This window comes from Dromiciops gliroides, chromosome 2 (genome assembly GCF_019393635.1).
Source record: "Dromiciops gliroides isolate mDroGli1 chromosome 2, mDroGli1.pri, whole genome shotgun sequence".
In the NCBI taxonomy this organism is placed as follows: Eukaryota; Metazoa; Chordata; class Mammalia; order Microbiotheria; family Microbiotheriidae; genus Dromiciops; species Dromiciops gliroides.
Genome location: NC_057862.1, coordinates 550,920,551 through 550,938,873, shown reverse-complemented (window position 1 = coordinate 550,938,873; position 18,323 = coordinate 550,920,551). Strand labels below are relative to the sequence as shown.

The following is an 18,323-nucleotide window of genomic DNA, read 5'->3' as shown; positions in this document are numbered from 1 at the left end:
CCAGCGCCATCGCGACCTCGGGGAGGGGGCAACCACTTTTCTCTTTCCTCTTCTTCTCCGCCCTCTCCCCTTATTCCCCCCCTCCCCTCGGTAACAGAGCCTCCATCGCCGCCATGTCGACGTCCCGCCTCCTCGATCCCCGACGCTACCAAGGGAAGAAAAAGAAGCCCCGCCCCCAGGGGATGATTGGCAGGGAGATTTCCCCAATGGTCATCGTTCTCAGCAGGATCCTCCCGCCCGCCAGGGCCGCTTCCCAGTGGGGCCCGGGGCCGGGCTTGTGTGTGCGTGCGTGTGTGTTTGTGTGTGTAGGTGTGTATGTGCGCGCGTGCGTGTGTGTGCATGTATGTGTGCCTGCGCCGCGGCAGAGCGGAGGCGCCAGAGCGAGGGCCAAGCGCGGAAGAATCCTCTCTCACCCCCCCCCCCGACCCCCCCTCCCCCTGAGTCCGGGGGAAAGGCATTTCGGCCGGCGCCGGCGCCATTTTGTCGAGCTGCCTATCTCGGGCGCCGCCATGTTGGTGAGAAGAAATCACCGCCACGGCCACTATCCAAATCCCCGTGTTCCTCCACGCCACCCGCTCGCTCCCAAGCCTCGGCCAGCAGCGGCGGATAGAGACTAAAGCAGCAGCGCCAGCAGCGCCCGGCAGCGAGGGGGGCCATTGCCCTGTGTTTGCAGTTAGAGCCCCATCTTTCTGCTGTGATTGTTAATAGACTGGAAAAGTCTCTGTGTCTCTCTGTGTCGCTCACTAAGTAACCGTGAGTTTTTACCAATTCATCATCTCTCACCACCGAGTCCCAGCGGCGGCCGAGAGCAGGTGGTGATCACCGAGTCCAAGTGTGTGTGTGTCTCTCTGTCAGGCAGCAGCAGCAGCAGCAGGGCGTGTGCGCGCTAGGGGCTCTGGTCGGTGGCCACAGGGCAGGTTCCTCCTCGCCACCTCCTGCTGCTCATCCCTCCACCACCACCTCCACCATCACCACCTCCTCCACCACCTCCTCCACCAGCCTCATGGCCTTTGAGAGCCTTTTCTCCAAACCCCCCAACCCCGTTCTTGACAAAAACATGACAGACTCTGAACATGCAGGGGACGAAAGGTCGAGTAACCCTAATTCTTCTCTCTCTCTCTCGTTATCTCTCTCTCTCTCTCTGTCCGATAATAATAATAATGTGTCTGTGGTTCAATAATAATAGTCCTCATCCTCATGTGCCTAGTACTGGAATGTTTGCTGCGTTTTCTTCAGCCTGTGTGTGTGTGGGGGGAGGGGGAATAGTGTGTGTGGGGTTTAAACAAACAAACCAAAAAAATCACCACTTTGGGTGTGTAAAATGGGGGTGGTTTTGGATTGGTGTGGGGCGGGGAGCTGGGGAATGGTTGCAGTAACATTTTGCATGATTTAAAGATTTTTTTTTTTTGGTTTTGTTCCATCAATTCCATTACATGCACCCCCCCCCCCCCCCCTTAAACCTTCAAGATAATTCCACCGTCATTGCAAACTTCGTTTGGTGGTGCTAGAGAAAGGTTTGTTTCAGGGTTTTTTCCTCCCTACCTCTCAACTAGGTTTCGTGTTCTATATTTAACCTGATGGTTTTCTCATCGGATTTGCAGCCTTCTGATTTCACGAGATCATTTTTATGCAGATTAGAGCCTGACTGACGTTCTGCTTTGCCCCTAAGTCCCCACACGCACACCCCAGTCGTCATTTCTCTGGTTAAATGACAAGCGCTTTTGTGTGTCTCCCTCTTCTGAGCACTCTTTTTCTTACATGAAGCGATTGCTTCGCCCAATTCCCTCCTCTTTCTCTATGGCCCAGCCCTAAAGCTTAAAAAAACAAAACAAAACAAAACAAAACCCTCAAAGTTAAATGATTAGATGCTCAGTTTCAAATATTTTAAAGCCATTTAATATTTAATGGTTTTTTACACATTTCCTATGGTATCAGGGCTAATCACCACCACCACCACCACCACCACCACCACCACCACCAAAAAAAAAAAAAATCCCAAACTTAGTATTGTTTTCTATAAAAACTGGAGACTAGCAACCCTGCATGCATAGTTAGTAAAACCAGGGAATGCCGCAATTTGAATAAGAGCATAGCACTTTACTTCCAAAATCTCGAAATTCATGGATTCTGAATTTATTTTGGCCTCTTAATTTTGGGAATGTTACACTTTTAACGTTTTCTTCAAAGTAAATTACTTGTAAGTACTACTTTATGAGAAGTGTATCTTTTCCATTTTAAGGCTACACACTAAAGATATAATAAAATCCTAACATTTAGATAAAATGGCAGCATAGCTTAGGCATTTCTGACAGATTTAGGTGTTACAGTGTCATTAGAGCAAAATCTCATATATAAATGTGATTTATAACATTCCTTTCAAACTCCAAAATAAGAGAATTGTTCAGCACTAAATAGAAAAAATAGTTGAAAGCACCCTTATACATAAATTTTTGGAACCCTCGATTCAGTTTCTAGCTACCCACAGAATGCTTCTAACACATTTGTAAGTTGCCAGAGTTTAATACTTAGTAGTAGTTGTAACTTGCTATAGTCAACCAAAGCAGAAATAATAAACTAGTTTGCACTTCAAAATTTGTATTTAAATATTTGATTGTCTTGAAAAAGGACTGAGTTGTATCAACAACTTTTTTTCATATAACAAATGTAGCTCAACATGATTTATAAAATCTAAAAGTGCTCTCATTTACATTCTTCAATTTGACATTATTGATTATTTTAAAAAACTGATGAATACTTTTGTTACTTTTGCATGTGTTGGGGGTGGGGGTGGGGTTGTGGACAGAGTCTCTGAAGCCTTGGCATTCCCTAAGCTGGTAGCTTCCCCAGAAAGAGGCAGATTGATGCCCACCTCCAGCTCTCTCCTCCCCTCCCCCCAGCTCCCCACATGACTGGACAGAATGTCTGCGTCTGAATGTGTGCTTCTGAAGGGCAGGAAATTTAAATGGTTTTGTCCCAATAAAAGATCTGCTAAGAGACTCATTGATCTTTTCCCATCTTTGGTTGTATTTGAAAAATTATATAATCAAAAAAATTTTATAGATGTGGCAAAATCCAGCCCATCTGCTCCATTGTCTGACGGCTAATGCACACAGTTCACCCTGGGCACAATGCTGTTAAATTTGTGACAATGAGGCAGCAGGACATGAGGTTAAAAATAATTGGATTCACCACACAGAAAAACCTTTGTATAGAGTTAATAAGAATTTATGACTAAATAGTCCTAAGAACACTTAATTGATTTACAAAGGATACTATTAATGGTTCAAAAATGGGGTCTTTTCACCTTGACCTATTTATTGCTCAATCATTTAGTCAAGAAGTAATATGGGGGCCTCAGCTGAATGCCTTAAACTCTGTTAAGTGTTTTTTCATACCAGCAACTCAGCTTTGGTCTCATATTCTGACCTTGCAGAATTGTTTTCCTTTTTCTCTCAAGAGATTTTACTCTTGCATTTTGTTCTTTTGGTGTGTGTGTGTGTGTGTGTGTGTGTGTGTGTGTGTAGAGGACCAAAAGAAAGAAATTTAGGATGAAAAAAAGAGAATTCTAACTCAATATACACCTGAGCCAGTGAAGTAAAGCATAGATTTGGCAATATGTTCTATAGATCTTACATTAAGAACATAAAAATCATCAAATTACTCAATATCGTATGTCCAAGTTATATTGTTGTTCTGTCTCTGAAAGAAGCACAGTGAACATTTTTTTTGGATTGCATAAATATCCCCCCCCCCACCCCAGCCTTGGGGCAGTGAGGGTTAAGTGACTTGCCCAGGTTCACACAGCTAGTGTCAAGTATCTGAGGCCGTTTTTGAACTTAGGTCTTCCTGAATCTAGGGCTGGTGCTTTATCAATGTGCCACCTAGCTGCCCCCTTGCATAAATATTCTTGAAGTCAAACATAAAGGTTTAGGACAGGAGTTCTTAACCTGGACTTTTCCCCCCCATACTTGCATTTTAGTATATTTGACTTCCTTTGTTATCCTATATATTTTATTTTATTTTATTTATTTGTTTATTTTTGCAGGGCAATGGGGGTTAAGTGACTTGCTCAAGGTCACACAGCTAGTAAGTGTCAAGTGTCTGAGGCTGGATTTGAACTCAGGTGCTTTATCCACTGTGCCACCTGGCTGCCCCCTGTTATCCTATATATTTTATTTTATGAATTTAAAAACATTCTGAAAAGGGTTTCATAGGCTTTTACCAGACTACCAAAGGCATCCATGACTCAAAATAGGTTAAGAACCCCTGGTTTAAGGCTATACCCCCCCCAACATCCCTAGCTTTCCAGAATAACATACCTTATTTTTGGAAGACTGCTATGCTTTTCTAGTTTCATAAAATGGGGTACTCTCAAGTATCAGTATTCAAATTATCTGATTCCTGTCATCATTTGTCTGTATCATATAATTTTCAACCCGGAAATTCATGGGAGAGGGACTGAATAAAAGAAGTTTCTCTTTCAAAAAATGTTGCTTGTGGACTTAGAACCTTTGCTCACTTTCTTTTCTCGTGTCAATCTCTCTCTCTTTTTTTTGTCCACCCATTTATTTCAAATGACACTCTTACTGTAGTGTAACATGACTTGGGAGTAAAAACTATATACAAGTTCAGGTCAGTTATAAGTGCAGCCTTTCTCATATTATTTAATTTTAATTTGCCATTCATTAGTTTAAAATATTAAACAGTCTCTTCTAGGGACTATATGTCCTCATTCCACAGGCAGACCTCAATCTTAGTGCAAATTTTTGTTCTTGCTTTTCTTTTCTGTTTCGACTCCCATGCTTATTTCTTTGTCTTCCAGTTTTCTACTGACTTTTTCCTGTCTGAACTTTAGGTCTACCTTCTTTCTTGTAGGGAAAACAATCCTGGCAACACCTACTTTGTTAAGTTGACTAGTGATCACTTGTAAATCTCTAACTAGCCTTTTTCCTAATTATGGATATTGACACCCTAGTATAAGTCTTTATTGCTTCCAGCTACTTCCTAACTGGACTATGCAGTTGCTTTCTAATTACTATCCCCGTCCCAAGTCTCTTCCCTATCTTGAATTCATCTTCCATTCAGCTGACGAGGTGATTTTTCTAAAGTCTAGGTCTTGGAATGTCAACCTTCCTACCCCCTCTATTGAGTTCCAGTGGCTCCCTATTGCCTCCAAGATCAAACATAAACTCTTCTGTTGGGCATGTGAGGCTTTTAACAAACAGACTTCTTGCTGCCTTTCCAGTCTTCCTGCATTTTACTCTCTACCAAAAACTCTGCAATATAGCTTCACTAGCCCCTTAAAATGACTTCATAAGATCCCTTTCCAACCCTAAAACTATGATCCTCTGAACCCTGTAAGACAAGTAAGAGTACTATGTCCATTTTTTTTTCAGATGAGGAAACAGTTTCAAAGAGATTGTGACCTATTGTTATAATTGATCTTCTGAATAGTGATCATGCACCATGAAGCTAAAAAAGAAAAATTTTAGAGAAACATCTAAAATGATTGTTTCAATTTGTTGCCTTTACAAGGCAACAAATAATAATAATAATAGATTCAACTTATATAGTACAGTACTTTACTTCCATATAATGCTTTTCAAAAACATACCTCAAAAATAAAACTATCCAGTTTGTTGCTGAGGTATCCAAAAAGCTTAGGCTATATTGTACATTTATTCATATTTCCAAAAGTTTACTCAAAATCTAAACTTAAAAGGATGATTTTTTAAAAAACCAGAGCTGTGATACCTTTGGAATAGGGAGCTCCTGGGGAGGACCTCCCTCTTTCCATTTTAGATGAGGATCTGCTCTGCATCATATAGTCTTAGAGAGTTGATTGGGGGCAGTGAGAGGTTAAATGACCATGGGCCACATAGCCTATATCAGAGATGGGGACTTGAAGTCAGGTCTTCCTGACTTAGATGCTTAACTTTCTGTCTACTCCACCACACTGCCTCTTTGATGATTAAAAAAATATAATCTTTAATGACAATTCCCAGAGTACAAAATGATCTTTGTAATGTGCAAATACACCTGTGTATTTTCTATCTATTTCAATGAATTTCTAGAAGACATTTCAAATTCAACTGGATATGCATTGCAAAATGCAGATTATTGCTGTGTTCTTCATATTTTTTTTTTTGAGGGGCAGTGAGGGTTAAGTGATTTGCCCAGGGTCACACAGTTAGTAAGTGTCAAGTGTCTGAGGCTGGATTTGAACTCAGGTCCTCCTGAATCCAGGGCCCGTGCTTCATCCACTGTACCCCTCAAAATAATTCTAAAGTGAATATTTATATTTTGTCTATAACTCCCAAATCCTAATTTGTTGAGCCATGAGACCGAATATATTTTATCAAAAAGATCTCAGTTTCCTTTGCTAATTCATCATGCATGTCATGTTCACTAACAGTGAGTGGCTTGCAAGATTCTCTTCTGAATTCTCCTTATCTTTTCCTCCTATATAATTTCAGTTAATTATCTCTGGAGTTCCCATAAATTCATTATTATTATCATCATCTATGCAAATTATACCCAAATGTATACATCAATCTCTAACCTCTGTTCTGAGCAATAGTTACACATCACAATCTGCCTTTCATCAAACATTTATTGTTTGTGATGATAGTAGTTATGAAGTGTCAGATGTATTCAAGAACAAGGTAGGCTAGAAATTGAAAACATCATTGTCTAAAGACTTGGAGCTTAGAGGAAACTTTACCATTGCTTTTCATTGACTCCCCTCACCCTCAGAGAACTCTCCATTCTAACAAAGTACTATTAAGTAAAAGAAATCAACAATATGTATCTGACAATATTCAAGTCATTCTGTACCTGTAGCCTACCACCTCTACACCAAGAGGAAGGAAGGAAATGGAAGAAAATTTAGAGATCATCTAGTCTGATCCCTTCATTTTATAACTGAGGAAGCTGAGTCTCCTTCAAAGGTTAAATGTTTTACTGAAGAAAGCAGAATGATGGGTGCTTGATATTAAAAAAAATCCATTTTAGTAACATATTTAAGACTAATACTTGCTCTGATGCTGAATCTAATAACCATCATAGAATATTTCCCTAATGTGGCTCCACTAAAAAAAATAACCTGCAAGGTATGAATCCAAAACCTGTTTTCATATTAAATTATTGGAAATAAACTTAGGAAAAGAGTGGGAAGAAAACAGAATAGAATCTTTTTGAGAAAAAAAATTTCCAGAAAACAGGTATATTTAATATTTTAAGAAAACTTGTTTTTATAAACTTTAAGACTCACTGAATTTATAAAAATGTAGGATACAAATAGATTATATAAAATTTCAGTCTGGAAAATGATGACAGCATCTGTTAGTGTATTGTGATATTGTAGCCTTAAATTTAATTAATTAATCCTTTCCCCAAAGAAAGTATAACTTGTTTTTCAGATTGGTGAGTTAGTCACCTAAACAACATAGAAATTTCAATTCTGTGGCCCAAAATGACAAATTGGAAATTTAGAGGACCCAAGACAAGAAAGTTCTACAGAACTTAAAGAGGCAATAGAAGTAATGCTGTTAAAACAATCACAGAATGTTAGAACTCTCTAAGCGATTTTAGAGACCCAGGGTGATATAGCTAGTAAGTAATACAGCCAGGTCTTGAACCCTGGTGATTGTCATTTTTTAAAAGTAAAATTTTATTGATATATTTTGTTTTTACATCACGTGTATTCCTTCCTACCTCCTTCCATGTAGCCATCTCTTATAATAGTGAAAAATGGGAGAGAAGTTGAGCAAAACTAACCAGTACATTGAAAAAATCTGATACAAAATTTCAGTGTTCCACACCTGTTGTCTCCCAGCAAAGAAGTAAGGAAGTACCTCCTCATATCTCTTTTTAGGGGCCTACTTTTGGACATTATATTTTCTCAGCATTTAGTTTAATATTGTTTTGTCATTCTTTCTATTTATATTGTTGCCATATATATTGTTTTCCTGGTTTTGTCTACCTCACTTGGTATGTTAAGTTCTTCCAAGCTTTCTCATAATCATCATTTCTTAGAGCATAGTAATATTCCATTGCATCTATGTACCATAACTTGTTTAGTCATTCCCTAGTTGATGGAACAATGGTTTTTAAATCCCCAATCTAGTGTTCTTATACTAGATAATTCCTCCTCAGCCTTATCTGTGGTAGAGAGAGTACTTATTGGACTTGGAGTTACAAATCTCTGGGCTCAAATACTGCCTCAGATTCTTACTACTTAATCTCTCTGCCTTCATTTCCTCATGTGTTAAATGGGATTGATAATAGCACCTACCACACAGGATTATTATGAAGAGCAAGTGAGATCTTGTTATGTAAATGTTAAGGAAAGCATTTTGCAAATCTTTAAACAATATATTGAATGTCAACTATTATTATTATTATCAGCCCTCCCAATCATAAAAGGCATGGCTACTGTTCTTTTCAGTGTTTGATTTGGTCCATTTGGGAATTTGTTTTTATGAAGTAAAATTTTAATTGTATCATAGAAGTAAAGGCATGGAGAAAACATAACTTATTTTGCCTTGAACTTTGAAATATACCTATTTCATAAAGTTAGAGGTACAAGTATTTTACAGTAGTTGTAATTTTAAGTTATCTTAAATGAAGAGCCTTTGTTGATCTCTTTCTCACTCTAATGTCTATATATATATTTTGGCCTAAATATAGCAAAAGTAACAAAAAGGTTTTTGCATAATATAATTTTGCATTGCTAGCAATATTTTGTTATGCCAACTTGTTCTTCTGTATTCCATTTGCTCATTTAGATTTTAAATACTACAAAATATTCCCCCATCTATTTGGATGCAAATATTGATTTTAAAAACCAACATTTGCATTGAAAAACTAAAACTAATATTCTTACACTTGGAAACATGAAATTATTAGGATTACAATTTAAGTTTTAATATTCTTTTTTTTAAGTGAGGCAATTGGGGTTAAGTGACTTGCCCAGGGTCACACAGCTAGTAAGTGTTAAGTGTCTGAGGCCGGATTTGAACTCAGGTACTCCTGACTCCAGGGCCAGTGCTCTTTCTACTTCGCCCGCCATCTAGCTGCCCGGAGTTTTAATATTCTTGACAGAACTCAACTTTTAAAATTAATTATCTTTTTTATAGCCTGAGTTTTGTTAATGCTTATCTATTTATATTTATCTACTAAAATTGACTATTTGTACTCATATATTGCTTTTCACTTTAAGCAATTAATTTTATTTACCTTCATGTTAATATGAGGTTCAAAGTAATTTTGTATTTATTACTTTTATTCTCTAAGATATTCATCTAATATGGTTACATTTTGGAAGTGGTTTACATTTTGTAACTTTATCTCTTTGAGACAACCTTGCTTTTAAAATGTGTGGGAGAATGAGAAATACAATTTAAAATTTTGGTACAGGCTTTCTACAAAAATTACATCTGAAGATACAGCCTGGCTTAGAAGATAGAGAACCAGTCTTGGACTCAAGGAGACCTGGGCTGAAGTACTACCTCTGACACTGGCTTTGTGATCCAGGGAAAGTCACTCAGCTTCTCAGTTCCCCCAGGCAACTTTTAAGATTATGAATTTGCAACTGCAGAACAAAGACTGATATGCCTTAGTAGATGAAATACCTCTCTAAGAGAGCCTTATACTAATGAGATTACATGTCTGGACCATTTGACACCCTCCAGGAAAGATAATGAAAATATGTCTAATGTGTTTAGTTTCTGAATTGACATTTAAACATTTATTTTTTGCCTATTCTCTTATAGAGAAGATGGTGAATTAGAAGATGGTGAAATAGATGATGCTGGATTTGAGGAAACACAAGAGCAACCAGAAACAAAAGGAAATGACAAACAGAAAAGTGAGAGAGCCCACAGAAAATCAAGAAAAAAACGCAAGAAAGAAAAAGAAAAGAAAAAATCAAAAAGGAGAAGACGTGAGAAACACAAGGTTAGTAGCTACCTTTTTAATAATTGTTAATATTAAGCAGCTTGCCCAGGATTACACAACTAAAAGTGTCTGAGGCCAGATTGGAGTTCAAATCTTCCTGATTCCAAGTCCAGTGTTCTATCTGCTCAACCTCCTAGTACAAGGCGGTGGTGGTGGTGGTGACGACTAACATTTATACAGTGCTTACTATGTGCCAAGCATCAGGCTAAGTGCAGTAGATGGAGTCCCAGGCCTGGAGTCAGGAAGACTCGTCTTCATGAGTTCAAATCTGTCCTCAGACACTTCCTAGCTGTGTGGCCTTGGGCAGGTTACATAACCCTGTTTGCCTCCAATTCTTCATCTGTCAAATGAGGAGACAGAAATGGCAAATCACTCCAGTATCTTTGCCAAGAAAATCTCAAATGGGGTCATGAAGAGTCAGACATGACTAAAAATGACTGAAAAAAACAAACATCAATTTCATTTGATCCTCACAACCACCATAGGAGGTAGGTGCTATTATTATCCCCATTTTACAGATGAGGAAACAATCAAACAGAGATTAAATGACTTGCCCAGGGTCATATAGTTACTAAGTGTCTGAGATTGGATTTGAACTTGATTCTTCTGATCTCTAAGACCAGTGCTCTGCCCACTGTACCACCTTGCTTCTAGGCTTTAGGGTAAGGTAGAGTAAGTATAGCTGGACAGCAGTTTGAAAATGATCGAGGGGTTTGGTGGAATGCAAATTCAATATGAATCAATGGTATAATGTGGCAGCCAAAAAAATCTAATATAATCTTGGGCTACATTAAGAGGCATAGCTCGTAGGAATAAAGAAGTAATAGACCCTCTCAACTATGTCCTTTTCAGACCACATCTAGAGTGTTGTGTTCAGTTCTAGGAGCCACAGTTTAAGAAGGACATTGATAAGCTGAAAGTAGTTGCAAAGAAGGGCAAGCAGTGTGGTGAAGGTCCTTAAGTATGTCATTTAAAGTTTGATTAAAAGAACTGAGGATGGTGTGGGGCAGCTAGGTGGAGCAGTGGATAAAGCACTGGACCTGGATTCAGAAGGACCTGAGTTTGAAACTGGTCTCAGACACTTGACACTTATTAGCTGTGTGACCCTGGGCAAGTCACTTAATCCTTCTTACCCTGCAAAAACCCCCCAAAAAACTGAGGATGGTTAGCCTGGAAGCCTGGAAAAAAAGAAGACTCAGCACATGATAGTTGTGTATAAGTTTTTGAAGGATTTTTAATGAATAAGAAGTATTAGACTTGGTCTGTTTGACCTCAGAGGACACAACCAGGGGAAATAGGTATGAGTTCAAAGAGGAAAATTTAGAAAGACCTGTATGAACTTATGTATAGTGAAGTGAGCAGAACCAAGAGAATGTTGTGCACAGAGACAGCAATATTGTTTGATGAGGAACTGTGAATGATTTAACTGTTCTCAACAATACAATGATCCATGACAATCACAAAGTACTATTGATGAAACATACTATCCACCTCCAAAGACAGAACTGATTTTTTTTTTTTGTGGGGCAATGAGGGTTAAATGACTTGCCCAGGGTCACACAGCTAGTAAGTGTCGTGGCTGCGGTCAGATTTGAACTCAGGTCCTCCTGAATCCAGGGCTGGCGCTTTATCCACTGCACCACCTAGCTGCCCCCGACAGAACTGATATTGATGGAACACAGACTGGAGCATGCTATTTTTCACTTTCTTTCATTCTTTTCTTTTATTCAAGTTTTCTTGTACAAAATTACTAATATGGTAATGTTTTGCATAATAGTACATGTATAACCCATATTTGATTGCTTATTGCCTCAGGGAGGTGGGAAGAGAGGAAGGAAAGGAGGGATAAAAATTGGAACTCAAAACTATAAATAAAAATGTTTATTACTTTAAAAAAAAGAGGAAAATTTAGAGTCAGTGTCAAAAAAATTTCCTAACAGTTAGACCTGTCCAAAAGTGGAATAGGATGCTTCAAGAAGTAATGAATTCTCCTTTCATGAAAGTTTTCAAGCAAAGGATGGGTGATTACTTGTTGAGTATATTATATGTAGTATTCCTTTGGGTATGATTAGAATTAGGCTAGTTGCAACTAGAAGGTCCCTTCTAAAGCTTAACCTGTAATTTTGTGGTCCACTAAAAATTTGTTTACTAATCTCACCTGGACCCTCACTGCAGCAAGGCAGTCCTTTTAGTTCTTCTTAATTGATGTTGTCGAATATTAAAATAAAGCTTTTGTATCTGCCTATCTCCTACAAACAGATCAGAGAAATAATGTTTAATTTCTCCTACAAATCAGAGATAGACAGAAAAACATACCTGTCCTCCTATGAAAATAGATCAGAGACAGAAAAAACATAATATCAATTTCATATTTTATTGTTCCAAGAAGAAAGTTAACAAAACACATGATCATGTGGAGACTTCCCTCCTAAGAGAGACGCTCAGAGGACTCCCCATTTCTGAGGGTGTATAAGGTTTTAGTCCACTGATTACAGGGCATTGTCAGTTTCAATAGTATGATACAGAAATCAACCCAGAAGCAATAAGTAGTTTAACAATTTCAGTTATAACAAGTATGGAGGAAATACAGAAGCATCATGATAAGACCATAGGATTCCAAAAAAGGGTTTGGCAAGGATGAGGATGCCCAGATGTTACCATAAGATAGGGACTTACTATCCTGAGGGAGAAAAAGTCACTAGGTAGTGTTTTTTATCTGCTAGCTATCTGGGTTCAGGTTGGAGTTCAGTTGAAGGACATTTTGCTCCTATTAATCCTATTAATCCAGGGTTTCATAAAACTCCCCTTGGATAATAAGGTACTTCCATTAAATCCAGGTGATCCATATATTCATATTAACTGTGTTCAATCCCATACCCCATAAAGGCTATTCCAATTTTCTCTTCTCTTGAGTCTTTCACATTAGCCTTTACCTTTCCACACTGACTTTTATAGAGAAAAAGAGAACATTTGTAGCAAACCCTCTCTTCTTCCCTTTTCTTTATCTAACAATTCCTTGGCATGATCCCTTTTTTCCCTCCTTTACTCCAGTCTCTGATGAATAGATGGGCTTTCTCACCAAGGCCAGCCCCTCCTCACTAAGGTGAATGTTGGTCCTTGATTTCATCATCTTTAGTAGATTGTATAGATTTCCCCCCCCCTCCATTTATAATCCTTCCCTCCTTACTGGTTCCATCTCTGCTGTCTTCCAACATGCCCAAATCAAAACCATTGCTAGTCCTTATTAACCCTTCAACCTGTTGTCTTGTTTCTCCTCTTTTTCAACCAAATTCCTAGAAATAGCTGCTATACTATTCAATTCTGTACCCTTTACAATCTGGATTCTGACCTTATTAATCAACTGAAATTGCTTTCTCTAAATTAACAATTTGTTTCCTAATTTTCAGATATAATGGTCTTTTCCCAGTCTTCATTCTTCTTAAAATCTCCGTGGTATTTGATACCATTGACCCCTTGTACTCTCAGGATTTTCATGACACTGTTCTCTCTTGTTTTGCCTCCCACTTGATTGTTCCTTCTCAGTCTTTTTTGCTGGATCATTATCCATACTCCAACCTCTTAACTTCCTTTGTCCTAGGCCCTCTTCTTTTTTTCTTTCACACTCTCTCATTAGTGATCTCATTGGTTCCCACAGGTTTAATTATCATCTCTTTACAGGTGTCTCCTAGAACTTTTTATCTATTTGCTTTTCTTAGCACTGCAACACAAACTAATAATTGGACATTCAAAATTTGATGTTCTGTAGGCATCTCAAACTAAGAATATTCAAAACAGAATCCATTATTTCCCCAACTCACCTCTCTTCTCAACTTCCTATTAGTGGTGAGGGCAACACTATCTTTCCTTCCAGTCACTCAGTCTTACAACTTTGGGATTATCCTCAATTACTCACTAAACCCTATATAACCAGTCATTTGCCAAATCTTATCCTTTCTACTTAAATATCTCCCTAACATTTGTCCACGCACATAGCTACTACACTAATTCAGGTTCTCATCAGCTCTTATTTGGATTATTGTTATAATTCCCTATTGGGTTTCTGTGCCTCAAGTCTCTCCCCACTCCATTCTCATTCTCAATATAGCTGCCAAAGTGATTTTTCTAACTGACCATGTCAGGTTTCTAACCAAACTGTGGTGGTTTCCTGTTGCATGTGGGAGCAAAATATAAAATCCCTTGTCTGACATTTAAAGCCCTTCATAGCATGACCTCATCCTGCCTTTCCACTCATTTATTATAAACATACTTATACAATTGATGGTCCTACCAAACTGGCCTTCTCACTTTTCCTTATATCCAATACTCCTGTCTTCATTTCTTTGGTCTGGAAGTCCTTCCTCACCTCTTTATATTTCACCTTAGTTTTCTTTAAGACTCACATTAAATAATAGTACCTTCTTTGTGAACCATTACCCGATTCCCCCCAAAACAAAATAGCATCTATTTTGTATAAACCAACATACATATACAGGCCCAATGTCTGCCTGTATAGAATGCAAGCATCTTGAGAGCAGGGAATCTTCACTTTTGTTTTTGTGCTTTCAGCACTATAACAGTGCCTGGCATGTATTGGGTGCTTAATAAATGTTTGTTGATTGATCATGGAGCTATGCATTGATCTGGCCTCTCTGGATGTTGGTTTGGAATTACATAAGAAAATTGACTAATTGGCCCCATTCTTTGACTCAGTGCTTCCACTACTAGACTTTTGTCTTAAAGAAGTCAAAGACAGAAAGAAAGGGCCGATATTTTATTCATGTAAGCATATAAGCCCTTTTAGTGGTACCAGAAAATTTAAACAAAATTGGTACCCATCAATTGGGAAACAGCTATAAAAGAAACTATGATGTAAGAACGTTGTTGAATATTACTCTTCAGTAAGAAAGGAGTAGTATGAGAGTGTTGGAGAGACTGTAGGCAAGAGGCATACAAAATGAGATGTAAATGAATTATGCTCTGTATTGGAGGATAATAACAAAAAATCAGGATGTCCTGTGGAGTGTACTATAACATTTTGTTGATATTTAATGAAACCTCAATATTAAAGTCAGTTTTATATTTATCATAATTAGTATTTCTCTTGACACTTGTTACTTGTCATATGGGAGGATTTTCCCAGGACTTTTTCTATTTTCTTAGCTATTTCTTTTTTTTTTTTTTTAGGTCAGGCAATTGGGGTTAAGTGACTTGCCCAGGGTCACACAGCTAGTAAGTGTTAAGTGTCTGAGGCCGGATTTGAACTCAGGTACTCCTAACTCCAGGGCCGGTGCTTATCCACTGTGCCACCTAGCTGCCTCCTATTTAATTTTTTATATATTTGGAATGTAGTTTTAATATTAGTTTTTAGGTTCTTACTCATTAGCAAAAGCAGACGATAGCAATCTTAGGTTGTAAGTATTCTCTCTAAATCATAAGGTTGCCGTTTTTTTCTTTTGTCTAGAGAGGCTACAGTTACATTTCCTTTTTTCCAAAGCCTTGATTACTTAAGGGAATGTAGGGGATGGGAGTGTAGAAAAGAAAGGTACTTATTTTGTAAAACCTTAAACAGATAGATTATGCTTTTCCCTCCTGAAAATCCTGTAAAACTGCAAGGGATATAGGTTGGGGCCTCATGGTAGTGGTTGCTGGCTCAGGGATCCATCTGGCAAATCTTAGACTTCTGTCTTTCTGTGATGGTATCCAATCTGTTAATTAGCTAACTTGGACATAGACAGACTAGTTGTATCACTATCAGTTAATTGTCTCTCATTGTTAGAATGCTAAGAGTTTGTTTCTTCTTTGGCAGTAAATTTATACTTGATAAAATATTTGGTTTTTACTTTTTTCCAGCATAATTCTCCCTCTAGTGATGATAGTTCGGACTACAGCCTTGATTCAGATGTTGAACATTCAGAAAGGTCTCATAAAAAAGAATCTGGTTCCTACAGGGATTATGACTCATCATTTCTTCAGGTATTGTTATTCTTTTAAGTTAATCTCATTCTTTTTCCCCCTAGTATTTTAATAAAATATCTCATAAAATACATATGCATTAAATTTCAGTCCTATAACAAAGTCACTTATCCAACATTGTCAAAAGATGTTATTAAAAAAAAATCAGTTATTTTTTGTAATTTGATTTTCCAAAGAATTGAAATATTACCCTTTAAGCACACATTTTAAAAAAATTAGAGTATAAATCTTTTTAAAATCAAAAATGGGGGCAGCTAAGTGGCGCAGTGGATAAAGTACTGGCCTTGGATTCAGGAGGACCTGAGTTCAAATCTGGCCTCAGACACTTGACACTGACTAGTTTGTGTGTCCCTGGGCAATCCGCTTAACCCTCATTGCCCTGCTCTCCCTCCCACAAATCAAATGTGTGTTTCTTGTTATAAAAAGAATACATGGATCATAATTTAAGCTATTCTTCATAACTCAGTATTTTAATTATAAATATCAAATACTTTACCATGCTTTATCATAATCTCTATAGAGGTCACTGTTTTCTTCAATGCTAGTTTCTGTCATACTCTTTTCTAGTTTTCCCAGCAGTTTTTGTCAAATAGTTCATCACAGAATCTGGGGTCTCTGGGTTTATCAAACACTATGGTCATTTACTACTGTGTCACAAACACTGCTTTATGGACAATTTTTCTATACTTAGCTCTGTATAAGGAATCCCCAAGTACATAAACTCCCCCTATCAGTATAGATCAACAAATTGCCTGTAGCTTATAGTCTGGGCCACTAAAAGGCTAAGTCACTCCCTTAGTGTCTGCCAGCTAATGTGTTTCAGAGATCAGGAGCTGAATCCAGGTTTTCTAGACTCAAACAAGGCTGGTCCTATATCCACTATGCCACACTATCTTTCACAAATGTTTTACATAACTAAGGAAATCATTCAAGCATAATTTCACCTGTAGATTCTTATTTGACTTAAATCATACTTTGAGAATTCATTACATTGAAGTCATCCTTTATTATGAACATTTTCTTTTTCTAAATCTATTTAATATCACTTATACAAGATTGCCCTATTTTTATTCATCATTCTTTCATTTAATTTATCTTTTCTTATAGTTTATGAAATTGAATTATCATTCATGACTGTTCCTCTCTATCTCTTTGATTATGATAATTCCTCTCTCTATCCCATATCACATTATGAAGCTTTTGGGGTTTTTTGTACACAAACAGGTGTTCTTCATTGTGTTCAAATTCTTCTGTTGGCTACCCTTATTTTCTCCAGATTAGTTTTTTTTAAATTAAAAAATTTTTTTTAATTTAATTTTTTTTTTTTTGCAGGGCAGTAAGGGTTAAGTAACTTGCCCAGGGTCACACAGCTAGTAAGTGTCGAGTGTCTGAGGTCGGATTTGTACTCAGGGTCTCCTGAATCCAGGGCCTGTGCTTTATCCACTGTGTCACCTATCTACCCCTTCCAGATTAGTTTTAATTTGAATCCTTTGTGGTTTTTGCCCTACTTCAGACTTATTTGCAACTTCTTTCCTTTCTTTTTTTGATTGTTCATCCCCATTTTCTTCCTTTTTCTTTGTATAGCTGTGTCATCGAGAAAGAAAAAATTTAGTTATCCTTTTCAAGGCCTCAGCAATTCCATTTCCATTTTTTTTTTATGTATATGAATTTAAAAATGGGTCTTTACAGTGGATAAAGCACTGGCCCTGGATTCAGGAGGACCTGAGTTCAAATTTGGCCTCAGAACACTTGACACTTACTAGCTGTGTGACTCTGGGCAAGTCACTTAACCCTCATTGCCACACCAAAAAACCCTCCAGAACCCCAAAATAGCTCTTTAGACACTTCTAGAAAATGGATTTTCTACTATCATTTGTATAACCACTGTTAAAAAATTAGAAAGAATGTAAAAGTAGTCACTAATACCAGAAGTTAGATGTAAATAATTAACTATCAGCTCTTTCCCTTACTCAGTTGAAGACCTTCTATCCTTTTCATTGTACAGGAGTTTATGCTAGGCCCCAGTACTATTTAATAAGCTCTTAAGTTCTACTTCATAGTCACTTAAATAGAATGCTCCATTTCTTAGGAAGATTATCTTGTTTGGACCAAAACCAGATAGCAAGCAACCAAGGTAACTGAACAGCTTTTTTTTTGTTGTTTTTGCTGTTTTAAAAAGGTGTTTGTAGTAGGTTTCACTCTAACATACTGTAGTATGGTGAGATAGATCTGGATGTTTGTAGAAGACTACCTGGTTCCTCACTTTTTTTACCCAGGACAGATTATTTTTCAGTGGTAATCATTAGTAAATAATCTTTCTCCATAATTGCTCCTTACATAAACATGGAAATGTTGATCTTTTATATGTTTATATGTTCTTTCAAAAAGTA

The 18,323-nt window shown here is 37.6% G+C and overlaps 1 protein-coding gene across 1 annotated transcript in view; it reads left to right on the top strand.

Moving 5' to 3' along the window:
• The first annotated feature begins 480 nt into the window (after positions 1 to 480).
• The window catches only part of ZC3H6 (zinc finger CCCH-type containing 6), a 65,323-nt gene continuing 47,480 nt past the window's right edge, over positions 481 to 18,323 (top strand). The window contains exons 1-3 of the mRNA XM_043986664.1: positions 481 to 1,089; positions 9,777 to 9,960; positions 15,811 to 15,933. Of these exons, the coding sequence (XP_043842599.1) occupies positions 1,004 to 1,089; positions 9,777 to 9,960; positions 15,811 to 15,933 (393 nt within the window). The 5' untranslated portion in view covers positions 481 to 1,003. The remainder of the gene's footprint in view (positions 1,090 to 9,776; positions 9,961 to 15,810; positions 15,934 to 18,323) is intronic.